We start from the raw sequence: 16,444 nt of genomic DNA, 5'->3' as shown, positions 1-16,444 counted from the left end.
CGTACTGGTACTTGACTTAAAGCATATTGTGCCCAATATAATTATGACTACCTCACCCAATTATGGCTACTATTTGCATGAAATATAAATTTTTTTAAATTCTGTTACTTACAGACTATTTGACTCAGTGCTAAAATTGGTCTCTTGTAGGAACATATTGCATGCTTTTTTCCTTAAGCCACTCAGGCATCTTCTTTCTTTTCCTTTTAATTAATTAATTAATGAAATAGGGTCTCACTCCGTCAACCAGGCTGGTTTGCAATGGTGTAATCATGGCAGTGAACTGCAGCCTCAGCCTCTCAAGCTCAGATAATCTTCTAGTATCAACCTCTTAAGTAGCTGGGTTACAGGCCCATGCCATTAAACCCAGCTAGTTTTTTGGGGTTTTTTTTTTGGTAGAGACAGGGTTTTGCTTTGTTGCTCAGGCTGTTCTCAAACTCCTGGAATCAAGTAATCAGCCCACCTTGGCCTCCCAAAGTCCTGGAATTACATTTCTTTTTAGTAAATAGTTTAATAAGTTTATATTTAAAATGATTTTTTAAAGAAATAAAGTTACGCCAGGCGTGATGTCTCACGCCTGTAATTCCAGCACCTTGGGAGGCTGAGGCGGGCGGATCACCTGAGGTTGGGAGTTCGAGACCAGCCTGACCAACATGGAGAAACCCTATCTCTGCTAAAAATATAAAATTAGCTGGGCATGGTGGCGCATGCCTGTAATCCCAGCTATTCGGGAGGCTGATGCAGGAGAATCGCTTGAATCCGGGAGGCAGAGGTTGTCGTAAGCCGAGATTGCACCATTGCACTCCAGCCTGGACAACAACAGTGAAACTCCAACTCAAAAAAAAAAAAAAAGAAAAAAGAAATAAAGTTATGCCAGGTGCGGTGGCTCGTGCCTGTAATCTCAGCACTTTGGGAGACCGAAGTGGGTGGATCACGAGGTCAGGAGTTTGAGACTAGCCTGGCCAACATAATGAAACCCCGTCTCTACTGAAAATACAAAAATTATCCAGGCACGGTGACACGTGCCTGTAGTCCTAGCTACTTGGGAGGCTGAGGCAGGAGAATCACTTGAACCCGGAGTCGTAGGTTGTGGTGAGCTGAGCTCGTGCCACTGCACTCCACCCTGGGCAATAGAGTGAGACTCCATCTCAAAAAAAAAAAAGAAAAAGAAAAGAAAAGAAATAAAGTTACATACCAGTTTCATTGTTATATTTTATGGTTTTTTTTTTTTTTTTACATGTTTTTTCTCATTTCTTGTTTAACTATTTTTTGTTTAATTTTGTAGTGGCATGCTTTGCTTATTTTTTTTATTTTGTTTTGCATAGTTTCTATAAAATTTTTGTAGTTATGTTGAAAAATGGAGATTATGTGAAACATCTTAAGGTTAAATCATATGTTTTACTCATAACTTCAATTGAATACAAAAACTGTATTTCTATATTTTCCAGTTATTAATATTACAAATTATTTTATATTGTGTATTCAGATTTATGCAGATTTATATTTTGTTTTTATATTCTATAGAAGAATTTGAAGGGTATTATGCCTATTATAGTAAGAAATTTTATATGTGCCTGTATATTTACATTTAATAGAAAGCTATGTATATATGGTTTTTTGATGCTGTCTAGCATCATTTTATTTTTCAACATAAAAGACTCATTTTAGCATTTCTCTTGTTATATATGCACAGTCTCACTCTGTTTTGGGGTTGATCTTGAACTCTTGGTCTCAAGTTTTCCGACTGCCTTGGCCTCCTAAAGGTGTAGGATTACAGGCATGAGCCACTGTGCCTGGCCAACATGTAGCTTTTTTTTTTTTTTTTTTTTTAACTGTGCTAGTGGTGATGAACACCCTTACCTTTCATTTTGGAAAGTCTTTATTTTTTTATTGTTTTTTAAAGTAAAATAATTTCTGATCAAGTATTATGGATTAATAATTTTTTTTATTACATCAAAATTTGGAAAGCTTTTTTTCATCTTCAAGTAACCTGTGTACTACTTTATTTTTATTTATTTATTTTATTTTTTCATAAGTTATTGGGGTACAAGTTGTGTTTGGTTACATGAGTAAGTTCTTCAGTGGTGATTTGTGGGATTTTTATGCACTCATCACCTGAGCTGTATACACTGCACTCTATTTGTAGTCTTTTATCCCTCGTTTTCCTCCCACTCTTCCCCCCAAGTCCCCAAAGTCCACTGTATCATTCTTTTTTTTTTTCTGAGATGGAGTATTTGCTCTGTCACCCAGATTGGAATGCAGTGGCAGGATCTCGGCTCACTGCAAGCTCTGCCTCCCGGGTTCATGCCATTCTCCTTCCTCAGCCTCCCGAGTAGCTGGGACCACAGGCGCCTGCCACCACGCCTGGCTAATTTTTTGTATTTTTTAGTAGTGACGGGGTTTCACCGTGTTAGCCAGGATGGTCTCGATCTCCTGACTTTGTGATCTGCCCACCTCGGCCTCCCAAAGTGCTGGGATTACAGGCATGAGCCACCAGGCCTGGCCTCACTGTATTATTATTATGCCTCTGCATCCTCATAGCTTAGCTCCCACATATCAGTGAGAACATATGATGTTTGGTTTTCCATTTCTGATTTACTTCACTTAGAAGGATAGCCTCCAATCTTATCCATGTTGCTGTGAATGCCATTAATTTATTCCATTTTATGGCTGAGTAGTGTTCCATTATATATATATATCACAGTTTCTTTATCCACTCATTGGTTAATGGGCATTTGGGTTGGTTCCATGATTTTGCTATTGTGAATTGCACTGCTATAAATGTGTGTGCAAGTATCTTTTTCATATAATGACTTCTTTTCCTCTGGGTATATACCCAGTAGTGGGATTGCTGGATCAAATGGTAGTACAACTTTTACTTCTTTAGGAATCTCCACACTGTTTTCCATAGTGGTTGTACTAGTTTACATTCCCATCAGCAGTGTAGAAGTGTTCCCTGATCACAGCATCCACACCAATATCTACTGTTTTTTGATTTTTTTTTTTTATTGTGGCCATTCTTGCAAGAGTAAGGTGGTATCCTTTGGTGGTTTTGATTTGCATTTCCCTGGCCATTAGCAATGTTGAGCATTTTTTCCTATGTTTCTTGGCCATTTGTATATCTTCTGTTGAAAATTGCCTATTTGTGTCCTTAGCTCAGTTTTGATGGGATTGTTTTTTTTTTCTTGCTGATTTGTTTGAGTGCATTGTAGATTCCAGATATTACTTCTTTGTCAGGTGTATAGACTGTGAAGATTTTCTCCTACTCTGTGGGTTGTCTGTTCACTCTGGTGTTCCTTTTGCCATGCAAAAGCTCTTCGGTTTAATTAAGTCCCTGTTTTGACACTATTCCACAAGACAGAGAGAAAACCCTCCCTAATTTATGTTTGTTTTAATTGCATTTGCTTTTGGGTTCTTGATTATGAAATCCTTGTCTAAGCCAATGTCTAAAAGGGTTTTTCCAATGTTATCTTCTAGAATTTTTATACTTTCAGGTCTTAGATTTAAGTCCTTAATCCATCTTGTGTTGATTTTTGTATAAAGTAAAATATGAGGATCCAGTTTTATTCTCCTACATGTGGGTAGCCAATTATCCCAGCACCATTTGTTGAAAAGAGTCCCTGGCCAGGCGCGGTGGCTCATGCCTTTAATCCCAGCACTTTGGAAGGCTGAGACGGGTGGATCATGAGGTCAGGAATTTGAGACCAGCCTGGCCAATGTGGTGAGACCCCATCTCTACTAAAAATACAAAAATTAGCCGGGTGCAGTGGCAGGCACCTGTAATCCCAGCTACTTGGGAGGCTGAGGCAGGAGAATTGCTTGAACCCAGGAGACAGAAGTTGTGGTGAGCCAAGATCGCACCACTGCACTCCAGTCTGGGCAACAGAGCAAGCCTCCATCTCAAAAAAGAAAAAAAGAAAAGAGTATCCTTTTCCTACTTTATGTTTTTGTTTGCTTTGTCGAAGTTCAGTTGGCTATAATATTTGGGTTTATTTCTGGGTTCTCTATTCTGTTCCATTGGTTTATGTGCCTATGTTTATACCAGTACCATGCTGTTTTTGGACTATGGCTTTATAGTATAGTTTGAAGTCAGGTAGTGTGATGCCTTCAGATTTGTTCTTTTTGCTTAGTCTTGCTTTGGCTATGCAGGCTCTTTTTTTGTTCCATATGAATTTTAGAATAATTTTTTCTAATTCTGTGAAGAATGACGGTGGTATTTTGATGGAAATTGCATTTAATTTGTAGATTGCTTTTGGCAGTATGGTCGTTTTCACAATATTGATTCTACCCATCCATGAGCATGGACTGTGTTTCCATTTATTTGTGTCATCTGTGATTTCTTTCAGCAGTGTTTTGTAGTTTTCCTTGTAGAGGTCTTTAACCTCCTTGGTTAGGTATATTCCTAAATTTTTTTTTCTATCACAGCTATTGTAAAAGGGGTTGAGTTTTGATTTGACTCTCTGCTTCGTCGCTGTTGGTGTATAGAAGAGCTACTGATTTGTATACATTAATTTTGTATCTGAAAACTTTGCTGAATTATTTTATCACTTCTAGGAGCTTTCTTGAAAAGTCTAGGGTTTTCAAAGTAAATATCATCAGCAAACAGTGACAGCTTTACTTCCTCTTTACCAATTTTGATGCCTTTTATTTTTTCTCTTTTCTGCTTGCTCTGGATAAGACTTCCAGTACTATGTTGAAGAAGTGTGGTGAAAGTGGGCATCCTTGTCTTGTTCCAGTCCTCTGAGGGCAACTTCTCATTCAGTATTATGTTGGCTCTGGGTTTGTCATAGATGGCTTTTATTACCTTGATGTATGTCCCTTGTATGCCAATGTTGCTAAAAGTTTTAATCATAAAGCGTTGCTGGATTTTGTTGAATGCTTTTTCTGCATCTATTGAGATGATCATGTGATTTTTGTTTTTATTTCATTTTATGTGGTGTATCACATTTATTGACTTGCATTTGTTAAACCATCCCTGCATCACTGGTATGAAACCCACCTGATCACGGATTCTGTTTTTGATATGTTGTTGGATTCAGCTAGCTAGTATTTTATTAAGAATTTAGCATCTATTTGCATCAGGGACATCAGTCTGTGGTTTTCTTTTTTGATTAATGCCCTTTTCTGGTTTGGGTATTGGGGTGATGCTGGCTTCATAGAATGAATTAGGAAGGGCTCCCTCTTTCTCTATCTTGTGGAATAGTGTCAATAGAATTGGTATCAATTCTTCTTTGAATGTCTGATAGAATTCTGCTCCATACTGTCTGGTCCTAGACATTTTTTTCTTGGTAATTTTTAAATTACCATTTCAATCTCTCTGCTTGTTATTGGTCTGTTCAGGGTATCTAATTCTTCCTGATTTAAGCTGGGTGGTTTGCATTTTTCCAGAAATTTATTCATTTCTTTTAGGTTTTCTAGTTAGTGCACTTAAAGATGTTCATAGTAGCCTTAAATAATCTTTTGTATTTCTGTGTTGTCAGTTGTAATATCTCCTGTTTCATTTCTTATTAAGGTTATTTGGATTTTCTTTTTTTCTTGCTTAATCTTGCTAATGGTCTATCAATTGTATTTATCTTTTTAAAGAGCCAGGTTTTTGTTTTATTTATCTTTTGGTTTCTGTTTGTTTGTTTCAGTTTCATTTCATTCTGCTCTGATTGTGATTATTTTTTTTTTCTTCTTCTGGGTTTGGATTTGGTTTGTCCTTGTTTCTCTAGTTCCTTGAGGTGTGAACAAGAGTGTCATTTTATGTTCTTTCAGACTTTTTGATGTAGGTGTTTAGGGCTATGAACTTCCTTTAAGCACCTCCTTTGCTGTATCCTAGAGGTTTTGATAGGTTGTATCACTTTTATTGTTGAGTTTGAAGAATTTTTAAATTTCCATTTTGATTTCATATTTGACCCAATAATTATTCAGGAGCAGTTTTTTAAATTTACATGCATTTGCATGGTTTTGAAGGTTCCTTTTGTAGTTGAATTCCACTTTTTTTCCACTGTGGTCTGAGAGAGTGTTTGATATAATTTCATTCTCTTAAATTTATTGAGGCTCATTTTGTGGCCTATTATACGGTCTATTTGGAGAAAGTTTTGTGCACTGTTGAATAGAATGTATATTCTGCAGTTGTTGGATGGAATGTTCTGTATATATCTGTTAAGTGCATTTGCTCCAAGGTATAGTTTAAATGTACTGTTTATTTGTTGACTTTCTGTCTTGATGACCTGTCTAGTGCTGTCAGTGGTGTACTGAAGTCCTCACTATTATTGTGTTGGTGTCTATCTCATTTATTAGGTTACTAGTAATTGTTTTATAAATTTGGGAGCTCCAGTGTTAGGTGCATATATGTTTAGGATTGTGATATGTTCCTGTTGTACAAGACCTTTTACCATTGTATAATGTCCCTCTTTGTTTTTTTTAACTGCTGTTACTTTAAAGTTTATTTTGTCTTATATAAGATTAGCCCTTGTGAACCTCTTGTTTAGCATGATATTGCAGAGTTCTCTGGCTTAGGTGAATAGCAAGCCATTTTCATGAATTACCTCACGCCATTAGGGGAAGAGGTATCCTCATTTTTAAAATTTTTTATAGTGGTCTGTGTTCCTATGTGTCTTATTCAGTGTTAATTTATTCGAAATTTTAAAAATTAATTTATTAATCTTCATTGTTTTATGGTTGTTTTCCAAAAATTTTATACTTTTTTTGATTGGACCATGTTGCCCTAATATTCCATATACATTGTAATCATTAATTAAAATTTGTACATCAAAAAAGCTACCAGTTACAGTCTTCAAAATGTAGCCTTGTCCTGGAAGTCTGAAACCAATTGTCTTGGCTAGAGATTCTGAGAGTATGTCAAACATGTTCTTAGAATGCATCTTGTTTGAAATTTTGTGTTTTTGTTTTTTTTTAGGTAAAGAATGTTATTCATGTTTCTTCTCAGTAGTAATCATCTATTTTTTTGTGTGGTACTACGTTCTCTACTGCTGTAACATTTAACTTTGGTTTCAGCAGATTCAAGCTGTCATTTTATTTTATTCATTTATTTTTTTTTTTTTGAGATGGAGTCTCGCTCTTTCACCCAGGCTGGAGTGCAGTGGCATGATCTCGGTCACTGCAAGCTCTGCCTCCCAGGTTCATGCCATTTTCTTGCTTCAGCCTCCCGAGTAGCTGGGACTACAGGTGCCTGCCACCACACCCAGCGAATTTTTTGTATTTTTACTAGAGATGAGGTTTCACCGTGTTAGCCAGTAGCCAGAATGGTCTCGATCTCCTGACCTCGTGATCCACCCACCTAGGCCTCTCAAAGTGCTGGGATTACAGGCCTGAGCCACCGTGCCCGGCCTCAAGCTGTCGTTTTAAAGTATGCCACCATTTCTTTCAGCACTTTGTGTCATGAGAAACAAAAACCAGTCTGGAAAGGCCCCTAGAAACCAGAAATAAATATGTATGTACCACTGTTTTATATGTCTTCAGAAATGAAACCAGGAGTTGGCAATTTACTTTTTTTGTTTTGAGACAGAGTCTCACTCTGTCATGCTGGCTGGAGTACAATAGCATAATCTCATCTCACTGCAATCTCTACATCCCAAGTTCAAGTGATTGCCTCAGCTTCCCAAGTAGCTGAGACTACAGACGTGTGCCACCATGCCTGGCTAATTTTTGAATTTTTAGTAGAGATGGAGTTTTTCCATTTTGGCCAGGCTCGTCTTGAACTCTTGATCTCAGGTAATCCACTTGCCTTGGCCTCCAAAAGTGCTGGGATTACAGGTGTGAGCTGCCATTCCCAGCTAGCAATTTACTTCTAAAGACACTATATCATTTTGGGAAGCAGGAAGAGCTGAGTTGGGAAACTGTAACAGACTTCTCTTTCCTTTTATGTGGCTGTTTGCATTGTACTTACTTGGGGCACTCTACACACTTAATTCATTTATAAATTTTCAACAAATATATTTTGGTCAGTATGTTTTTGTTATATTTATATGTCTATGAAGAAATTAGGGCCCTGTCTTATTTTGCTGTGCCATCTTGCTTATGTGGTTTGTATAATTTTATAGGTTAGATTTGTAAAGTATATTCATCTGAGTCTAGCAAGTGACATAATTTATTATTTTCATTTGTTCCAGTTATTAGTTCTCATTTTACACAAGACTTTTGGCCAGATCAGAGCATAAAAGATTGTTTCCAAGAAGTAATATTGAGAACATATGCAAGATGTGGACGTAAGAATTTACGATTAAGAAAAGATTGTGAAAGTGTCAATGAGGGTAAGATGCACGAAGAAGGTTATAATAAACTTAACCAATGTTGGACTACTACCCAGGGAAAAATATTTCAGTGTAACAAATATGTGAAAGTCTTTCATAAATATTCAAATTCAAATAGACATAAGATTAGACACACCAAAAAGAAAACTTACAAATGTATGAAATGTAGCAAATCATTTTTCATGCTTTCACACTTAATTCAACATAAGAGAATTCATACTAGGGAGAATATCTACAAATGTGAAGAACATGGCAAAGCCTTTAAATGGTTCTCAACCCTTACTAAACATAAGATAATTCATACTGAAGACAAACCCTACAAATATAAGAAATGTGGCAAAGCTCTTAACTTCTCTTCAATGTTCACTAAATGTAAGATAATTCATACTGGAAAAAAACCCTGCAAATGTGAAGAATGTGGTAAAGCTTTTAAGTGGTCCTCAAAACTTACTGTACATAAGGTAATTCATACTGCAGAGAAACCCTGCAAATGTGAAGAATGTGGCAAAGCTTTTAAGCATTTCTCAGCCCTTAGAAAACATAAGATAATTCATACTGGGAAGAAACCCTACAAATGTGAAGAATGTGGCAAAGCTTTTAACAATTCCTCAACCCTTATGAAACATAAGATAATTCATACTGGGAAGAAACCATACAAATGTGAAGAATGTGGCAAAGCTTTTAAGCAGTCTTCACATCTTACTAGACATAAAGCAATTCATACTGGGGAGAAACCCTACAAATGTGAAGAATGTGGCAAAGCTTTTAAGCATTTCTCAGCCCTTAGAAAACATAAGATAATTCATACTGGGAAGAAACCCTACAAATGTGAAGAATGTGGCAAAGCTTTTAGCCAGTCTTCAACCCTTAGAAAACATGAGATAATTCATACTGGAGAGAAACCCTACAAATGTGAAGAATGTGGTAAAGCTTTTAAGTGGTCCTCACACCTTACTAGACATAAAGCAATTCATACTAAAGAGAAACCCTACAAATGTGAAGAATGTGGCAAAGCTTTTAACCATTTCTCAGCCCTTAGAAAACATAAGATAATTCATACTGGAAAGAAACCCTGCAAATGTGAAGAATGTGGCAAAGCTTTTAGCCAGTCCTCAACACTTAGAAAACATGAGATAATTCACACCGGAGAGAAACCCTACAAATGTGAAGAATGTGGTAAAGCTTTCAAGTGGTCCTCAAAACTTACCTTACATAAGGTAATTCATACTGCAGAGAAACCCTGCAAATGTGAAGAATGCGGCAAAGCTTTTAAGCATTTCTCAGCCCTTAGAAAACATAAGATAATTCATACTGGAAAGAAACCCTATAAGTGTGAAGAATGTGGCAAAGCTTTTAACAATTCCTCAACTCTTAGAAAACATGAGTTAATTCATACTGGAGAGAAATCCTACAAATGTGAAGAATGTGGTAAAGCTTTTCAGTGGTCCTCAAAACTTACTTTACATAAGGTAATTCATACTGGAGAGAAACCGTGCAAATGTGAAGAATGTGGCAAAGCTTTTAAGCATTTCTCAGCCCTTAGAAAACATAAGATAATTCATACTGGAAAGAAACCCTACAAATGTGAAGAATGTGGCAAAGCTTTTAACAATTCCTCAACCCTTATGAAACATAAGATAATTCATACTGGGAAGAAACCATACAAATGTGAAGAATGTGGCAAAGCTTTTAAGCAATCCTCACACCTTACTAGACATAAAGCAATTCATACTGGGGAGAAACCCTACAAATGTGGAGAATGTGGCAAAGCTTTTAACAATTCCTCAACCCTTAAGAAACATAAGCTAATTCATACTAGGGAGAAATCGTACAAATGTGAAGAATGTGGCAAAGCTTTTAGCAATTTCTCAGCCCTTAGTAAACATAAGATAATTCATACCGGGGAGAAACCATACAAATGTGAAGAATGTGGTAAAGCTTTTAAGTGGTCCTCAAAACTTATGGAACATAAGGTAATTCATACTGTAGAGAAACCCTGCAAATGTGAAGAATGTGGCAAAACTTTTAAGCATTTCTCAGCCCTTAGAAAACATAAGATAATTCATATTGGAAAGAAACCCTACAAATGTGAAGAATGTGGCAAAGCTTTTAACAATTCCTCAACCCTTATGAAACATAAGATAATTCATTCTGGGGAGAAACCATACAAATGTGAAGAATGTGGCAAAGCTTTTAACAATCCCTCAACCCTTGTGAAACATAAGATAATTCATACTGGACAGAAACCCTACAAATGTGAAGAATGTGGCAAAGCTTTTAAGCAATCCTCACACCTTACTAAACATAAAGCAATTCATACTGGAGAGAAACCCTACAAATGTGAAGAATGTGGCAAAGCTTTTAGCCATTTCTCATGCCTTACTAAACATAGGATAATTCATACTGGAAAGAAACCCTACAAATGTGAAGAGTGTGGTAAAGCATTTAGTCAGTCCTCAAACCTTACTAAACATAAGATAATTCATTCTGGAGAGAAACCCTACAAATGTGAAGAATGTGGCAAAGCCTTTAACCAGTCCTCACACCTTACTCGACATAAAACAATTCATACTGGAGGGAAACCCTACAAATGTGAAGAATGTGGCAAAGCTTTTAACCATCCTTCAGCCCTTACTAAACATAAGATAATTCATACTGGGGAGAAACCCTAAAAATGTGAAGAATGTGTCAAAGCTTTCAACCATTTTACAAACCTTAATACACGTAAGATAATTTATACTAGAGACAGACCCTCAATATGTGAAGAATGTGGCAAAGCTTTTAACCAGACCTCAAGCCTTAATAGACAGAAAACAATTCATACTGGAGAGAAACCCTACAAATGTAAAGAATTTGGCAAAGCCTTTAACCAGTCCTTATACCTTAAATACACATAAAATAAATGATACTGGAGGAAAACTCTACAAATGCAGTAAAGGTGGCAAAGCTTTTAAACATTGCTCAGCTGTTACTTCTTTAGGATAAACTCCGCAAATGTGTATAATATGACAAAGCTTTTAACTGGTCCTCAAATCTTACTGAATGTAAGATAATTCATATTGAAGAGAAACCTTTCAAATGTGAGGAATGTGGCAAAGCTTTTAATCAGTCCTCAAATCTTGCTGAACATAAGATAATTCATACTAGAGACAAACACTACAAATGTGAAGAATGGGGAAACCTTTTAACCAGTCCTCAAACTTTACTCAACATAAAATGATTTATACCGGAGAGGAACGCTACAAATGCAAATAATTTGGCAAAACTTTTAAGTGCTTCTCAAAACTTACTGAATATAAGATAACTAATACTAGAGAGATACTTGACAAATGTGAAGAATGTGGCAAAGCTTCTAACAGGTTCTCAAATCTTACTGAATATAAGATAAATTAGAGAGAAACCCTCCACATGTGAAGAGTGTGGCAAAGCTTTTAACTGGTCCTCAAACCTTACTGAACATAAGATAATTCATACTGAAGAGAAACCCTACAAATATAAAAACTGTGGCAAAGCTTTTAACTGGTTCTCAGACCTCACTCAACATAAGATAGTTTATACTGAAGACAAACTCTAGAAATGTGAAGAATGTGGCAATACTTTTAATCAATTCTCAAACTTTACTAGACATAAGAAAATTCATACTGGAGAAAAACCCTAAAAATGTGAAGAAGGTGGCAACGCCTTTAGTTAGTCCTCAACTCTTGCCAAACAAGGTAATTCAATGGGAGAGAAACCCTACAAATGTGAATAATGCCATAAGCATTCTTCAATTCTTAATAAACAATTTATACTGAAGAGAAACCCTGCAAATGTGAAGAATGTTGCAAAGCTTTTAACGTCCTCAAACCTTACTGAACATAAGATAATTCATAATGGAAACTAGCCCTACAAATATGAAGAACATGGCAAAGACTGTAACCATTTCTGACATCTTACCACACATAAGATAATTCATACTGAAGAGAAACCCCACAAATGTGAAGAATGTAACAATGTCTTTAACTGGTCTTCAACTCTTATTAAATATAAGAGAATTCATACAGAAGATAAATTTTATAAATATGAAGAATGTGACAAAAGCTTTAAAAACGTTTCAACCCTTATTACACATAAGATAATTTATGCTGCAGAGAAATTCTACAAATGTGAAGAATGTGGCAAAGTTTTTTTTTTTTTTGAAATGGGGTCTCACTCTGTCGCCCAATCTGGAGTGCAATGGTGCAATCTCAGCTCTTTGCAACCTCCACCTCCTGGGTTCAAGCGATTCTCCGGCCTCAACCTCCCAAGCAGCTGGGATTACAGGCACCTGCCACCACCCCCAGCTAATTTTTATAGTTTTAGTAGAGACGGGGTTTCACCATGTTGACCAGGCTGGTTTTGAACTCCTGACCTCAAGTGATCCACCCGCCTTGGCCTCCCAAAGTGCTGGGATTACAAGCGTGAGCCATTGCGCCCAGTCAAATGTGGCAAAGTTTTTAATAAGTTATCAAATCATACTGGAGAGAAACTCTACAAACTTAAAGACATGACAATGCTCTTGAGAACACCTTAAACTTTTCTAAACATAAATCATAGGGTCGAGAAACCCTAGATGTGAGTAATGTCACAAAGCCTTTAAATAGTTGTCACAGTTGAGTGTAAGATAATTTTTTAATATATATAATCAAGTTTTATTACTAAGTTATTTTTTTAAGAGACAGGATGTCACTGTCACCCAGGCTAGAATGCAGTGTTGCAATCATAGCTCACTGCAGCCTTGAACTCCTGGGCTCAAGCAATCCCCCCACCTCAGCCTCTCAAGTAACAAGGACTACAGGCATGTGCCACCACTTTTGGCTAATTTTTGAATTTTGGTGTTTTTTTTTTGAGACGGAGTCTCGCTCTGTCGCCCAGGCTGGAGTGCAGTGGCGCGATCTCGGCTCACTGCAAGCTCCGCCTCCCGGGTTCACGCCATTCTTCTGCCTCAGCCTCTCCAAGTAGCTGGGACTATAGGCGCCCGCCACCACGCCCAGCTAATTTTTTTGTATTTTTAGTAGAGACGGGGTTTCACCGTGGTCTCGATCTCCTGACCTCGTGATCCGCCCTCCTCTGCCTCCCAAAGTGCTGGGATTACAAGCATGAGCCACCTCACCCGGCCTTGAATTTTGTTTTTTCTAGAGATAGTGTTGCCCAGGCTGATTCTAAACTCCTGGACTCAAGCAATCCTCCCACTTCAGCCTCCCAAAGTGTTGAGATTATAGGCAGAAGCCACTGCACTGAGCCTGTTATTAATTTTTTAAAGAATTTAAATCAGTAGAAAAATAAGCAGAAAATTGGCAAAGAAATTTAGTTGATTAACATATAAGAAAAAAGTTCAACTTTTGGAAGTGAAAGTTAATGAAAAATAAACAGATACTATTTTCTACCTATCATTTTTCTATCTAGAGTTTGAGAAGACCAGCTGGGATGGAGCTTTTATATGTTGTACATGAGAGTGTAAATTAGAACAAGTGTTATTTTTCTAGAAAAGAATTCGACAGGTATATTAAGATTCTTAAAGTTTTCTTCATCTCTGATCCAAAAATTCTACTTCTAAGGTTTGGCTTGAAGGCAATAATCATGGATGCAAACAGATACTAAGTTTCAAGGATCACAGTGTTTTATGAAATAAAAAAATTGGAAAATTTCTAGAAAATAGTAAGAGAATAAGCATATAAACTATGTATCCCAATTCAGACATTAAATCATGTTTTCAAAGAATTTATAATAACACAAAAGGATTTTATGTTATATTAAATGAAAACGTAGTATATACATACACACACAGAGTGTAAGATAATTCATCCTGGAGAAAACTCTATGAAGAATGTGGCAAAATATTTAACCAATACTCATACCTTATCGCATAGGAAAGCATTTTTACTTGAAAAAAGATGTACACCTATAAAGAATGTGGAAAAACCATTAATATCTACTCACATCTTAACATCACAGTTTATATTTAATACAAACATTAAAAATGCAATTACTATCAGAGTATCTTTTAGAAAATAAAAGTCTTAGAATGGTGAAGGGTATTTCTTTTGATGACAAACATTACAAATATAAAGATAGTTGTAGTACTATATTGCTATCACAGATCTTATTGTGCATATTTTGTACTAGAGAAAAACCCTAAAGTAGCTCAAACTTTGTTCAGTATCAGGGAATTTATAATAGAGAAAAAAACCTGCAAATGCAATAAATTTGGAATAAAGTTTATAAACTACAGCTTAGAAAACAGAGTATACTGTTTTTTTTTTGTAGATGCAGTAAATATGAAAAATATTCAATCCAAAATTAACTCTGTAAATGTCAGAGAATTCACAGTAGAAATGATAAGGCACTGGCACTTCAGACATTACACTAAATCAGAGTGTTGTGTATAAAAAATAATTTCAATCTAAAATTTAGATAAGTTATTTGCATGTAACTTTAAAAAGAGATGATTTTTTGGAGAATTATAATTCCATTTGAAGTATACTTTTTTTTTTTTTGAGACGGAGTCTCGCTCTGTCACCCAGGCTGGAGTGCAGTGGCGCGATCTCGCCTCACTGAAAGCTCTGCCTCCTGGGTTCACGCCATTCTCCTGCCTCAGCCTCTCCGAGTAGCTGGGACTACAGGCGCCCGCCACCACGCCCAGCTAATTTTTTGTATTTTTAGTAGAGATGGGGTTTCACTGTGGTCTCGATCTCCTGACCTCGTGATCCGCCCGCCTCGGCCTCCCAAAGTGCTGGGATTACAAGCGTGAGCCACCGCGCCTGGTGAAGTATACATTTTGTATACTTAAAATATCAAAAAAATTAACATTGCAATATTGAAAAAAATTACAGACTCTGAAAGGCAAATAAGGACGTAATTCACCTCTCAAATTACTTCATGCTCTTCATTCCTACTTTACATGTGAAAGCATGTGATCAATTGTTGCTGCATCAGAGATATGAGAGATTCTTTTTTATTAGGTGGGCATTATTTATGACCTTTTTCATAAAAGAGAAAGGATATTAAAATATAAAATGCATGATAAAAATCTAAATGGAGAGGCCTTTTGTGGTTAACTTACAATGTTGAATGATGTATGACGTAGGTGTTCTGAGTAATATATTTTTGTGCATTATAGTGAGAGAAAAACATTTAAAAATTTTAGTTAAAATTAAATTAGTGATGTATTATATTGTGCTTTTATGTAATGCAGTACATTCATAAATTTTTAGATTATATGTAAACTTAATTTTTTAAACATTTTTGACATGTTAAGTCTATTGTACATTCAATGAAGTGTTACTATGCCACTCACTTTAACCTCTCCCACCTTACTCAAGGGTGTAGGTAAGAGATGGCAACAGTTTACTATTTGGTAAGAGCGGAATAACATCTCTAGTAATCTCTTTTTTCAGTGGCTTTAACCTGCAAGTAAGTTAAAGAATATTGTAGGTTAAATTTTTATACTTTTATTCTTATTTAAACTTTTTTTTTCACCTTGACAAATTTAAACTTATTTTTCTTAACTTTTATGGGTACACAGTGTGTAGATACATTTCTGCCATATATAGCATATTTTGATACCAGCATAAAATATGTAATAATCACATCAGGGTAAATGAGGGATTCATCATCTTCAACATTTATTCCTTGAATTACAAGCAATCCAAATCTACACTTTTAGTTATTTTGAAATGTAAAAGTAAATTGTTATTTATTATAGGGTCATTTTTGTGGTCATAATAAAAATCATATAGGAATGTAAATAAGATCTATACATATCTGGGTCCTGAGTAAATATTTTTTTTAATTTTTTATCTATTTTTCTTTGAACATGTGGCCACTATGCCTGCAAACACATACCTACAGATTTTTTTTTTTTTTTGGCGTTGCAAGATTTAATAGAGTGAGAACAGAGCTCTCATACAAAGGGAAGAGACCCAAAGGGGTAGCGGGTGCCGGCTCAAATGCCTGGGGTTATATCCTGATCATTGTCCCTCCCCCTGTGCACTCAGGCGATAGATGATTGGCTATTTCGTTTTTGCCTAATTAGCATTTTAGTGAGCTCTCTTTACTACCTCATTAGTTGAGTGTGAGCTAAGTTGCAAGCCCTGTGTTTAAAGGTGGATGCGATCACCTACCCAGCTAGGCTTAGGGATTCTTTGTCGGCCTAGGAAATCCAGCTA

The 16,444-nt window shown here is 36.2% G+C and overlaps 2 protein-coding genes and 1 pseudogene across 3 annotated transcripts in view; 2 read left to right on the top strand and 1 right to left on the bottom strand.

The window, feature by feature from the left end:
• Positions 1 to 11,181, top strand: part of LOC129459810 (zinc finger protein 729-like) — a 33,058-nt gene extending 21,877 nt beyond the window's left edge. The window contains exons 4-5 of one of the 2 annotated variants that reach the window (XM_055237029.2): positions 8,118 to 10,694; positions 10,752 to 11,181. In XM_055237029.2, coding sequence (XP_055093004.1) covers positions 8,118 to 10,694; positions 10,752 to 10,930 — 2,756 coding nt within the window. In that variant the 3' untranslated portion in view covers positions 10,931 to 11,181. Of the gene's footprint in view, positions 1 to 8,117 lie in introns of both variants that reach the window. The other variant, XM_055237028.2, reaches the window with a different exon arrangement.
• Positions 1 to 16,444, bottom strand: part of LOC129459809 (zinc finger protein 850-like) — a 283,509-nt gene that overhangs the window by 101,283 nt on the left and 165,782 nt on the right. Inside the window, 1 exon segment of the mRNA XM_055237027.2 lies at positions 6,964 to 6,971. Coding sequence (XP_055093002.1) covers positions 6,964 to 6,971 — 8 coding nt within the window.
• Positions 12,028 to 13,125, top strand: LOC134732304 (zinc finger protein ENSP00000375192-like; annotated as a pseudogene).

This window comes from Symphalangus syndactylus, chromosome 13, assembly GCF_028878055.3.
Source record: "Symphalangus syndactylus isolate Jambi chromosome 13, NHGRI_mSymSyn1-v2.1_pri, whole genome shotgun sequence".
NCBI lineage: Eukaryota > Metazoa > Chordata > Mammalia > Primates > Hylobatidae > Symphalangus > Symphalangus syndactylus.
Note: the sequence above shows the minus strand (reverse complement) of the source record. Positions and strands in the feature narration are given on the sequence as shown.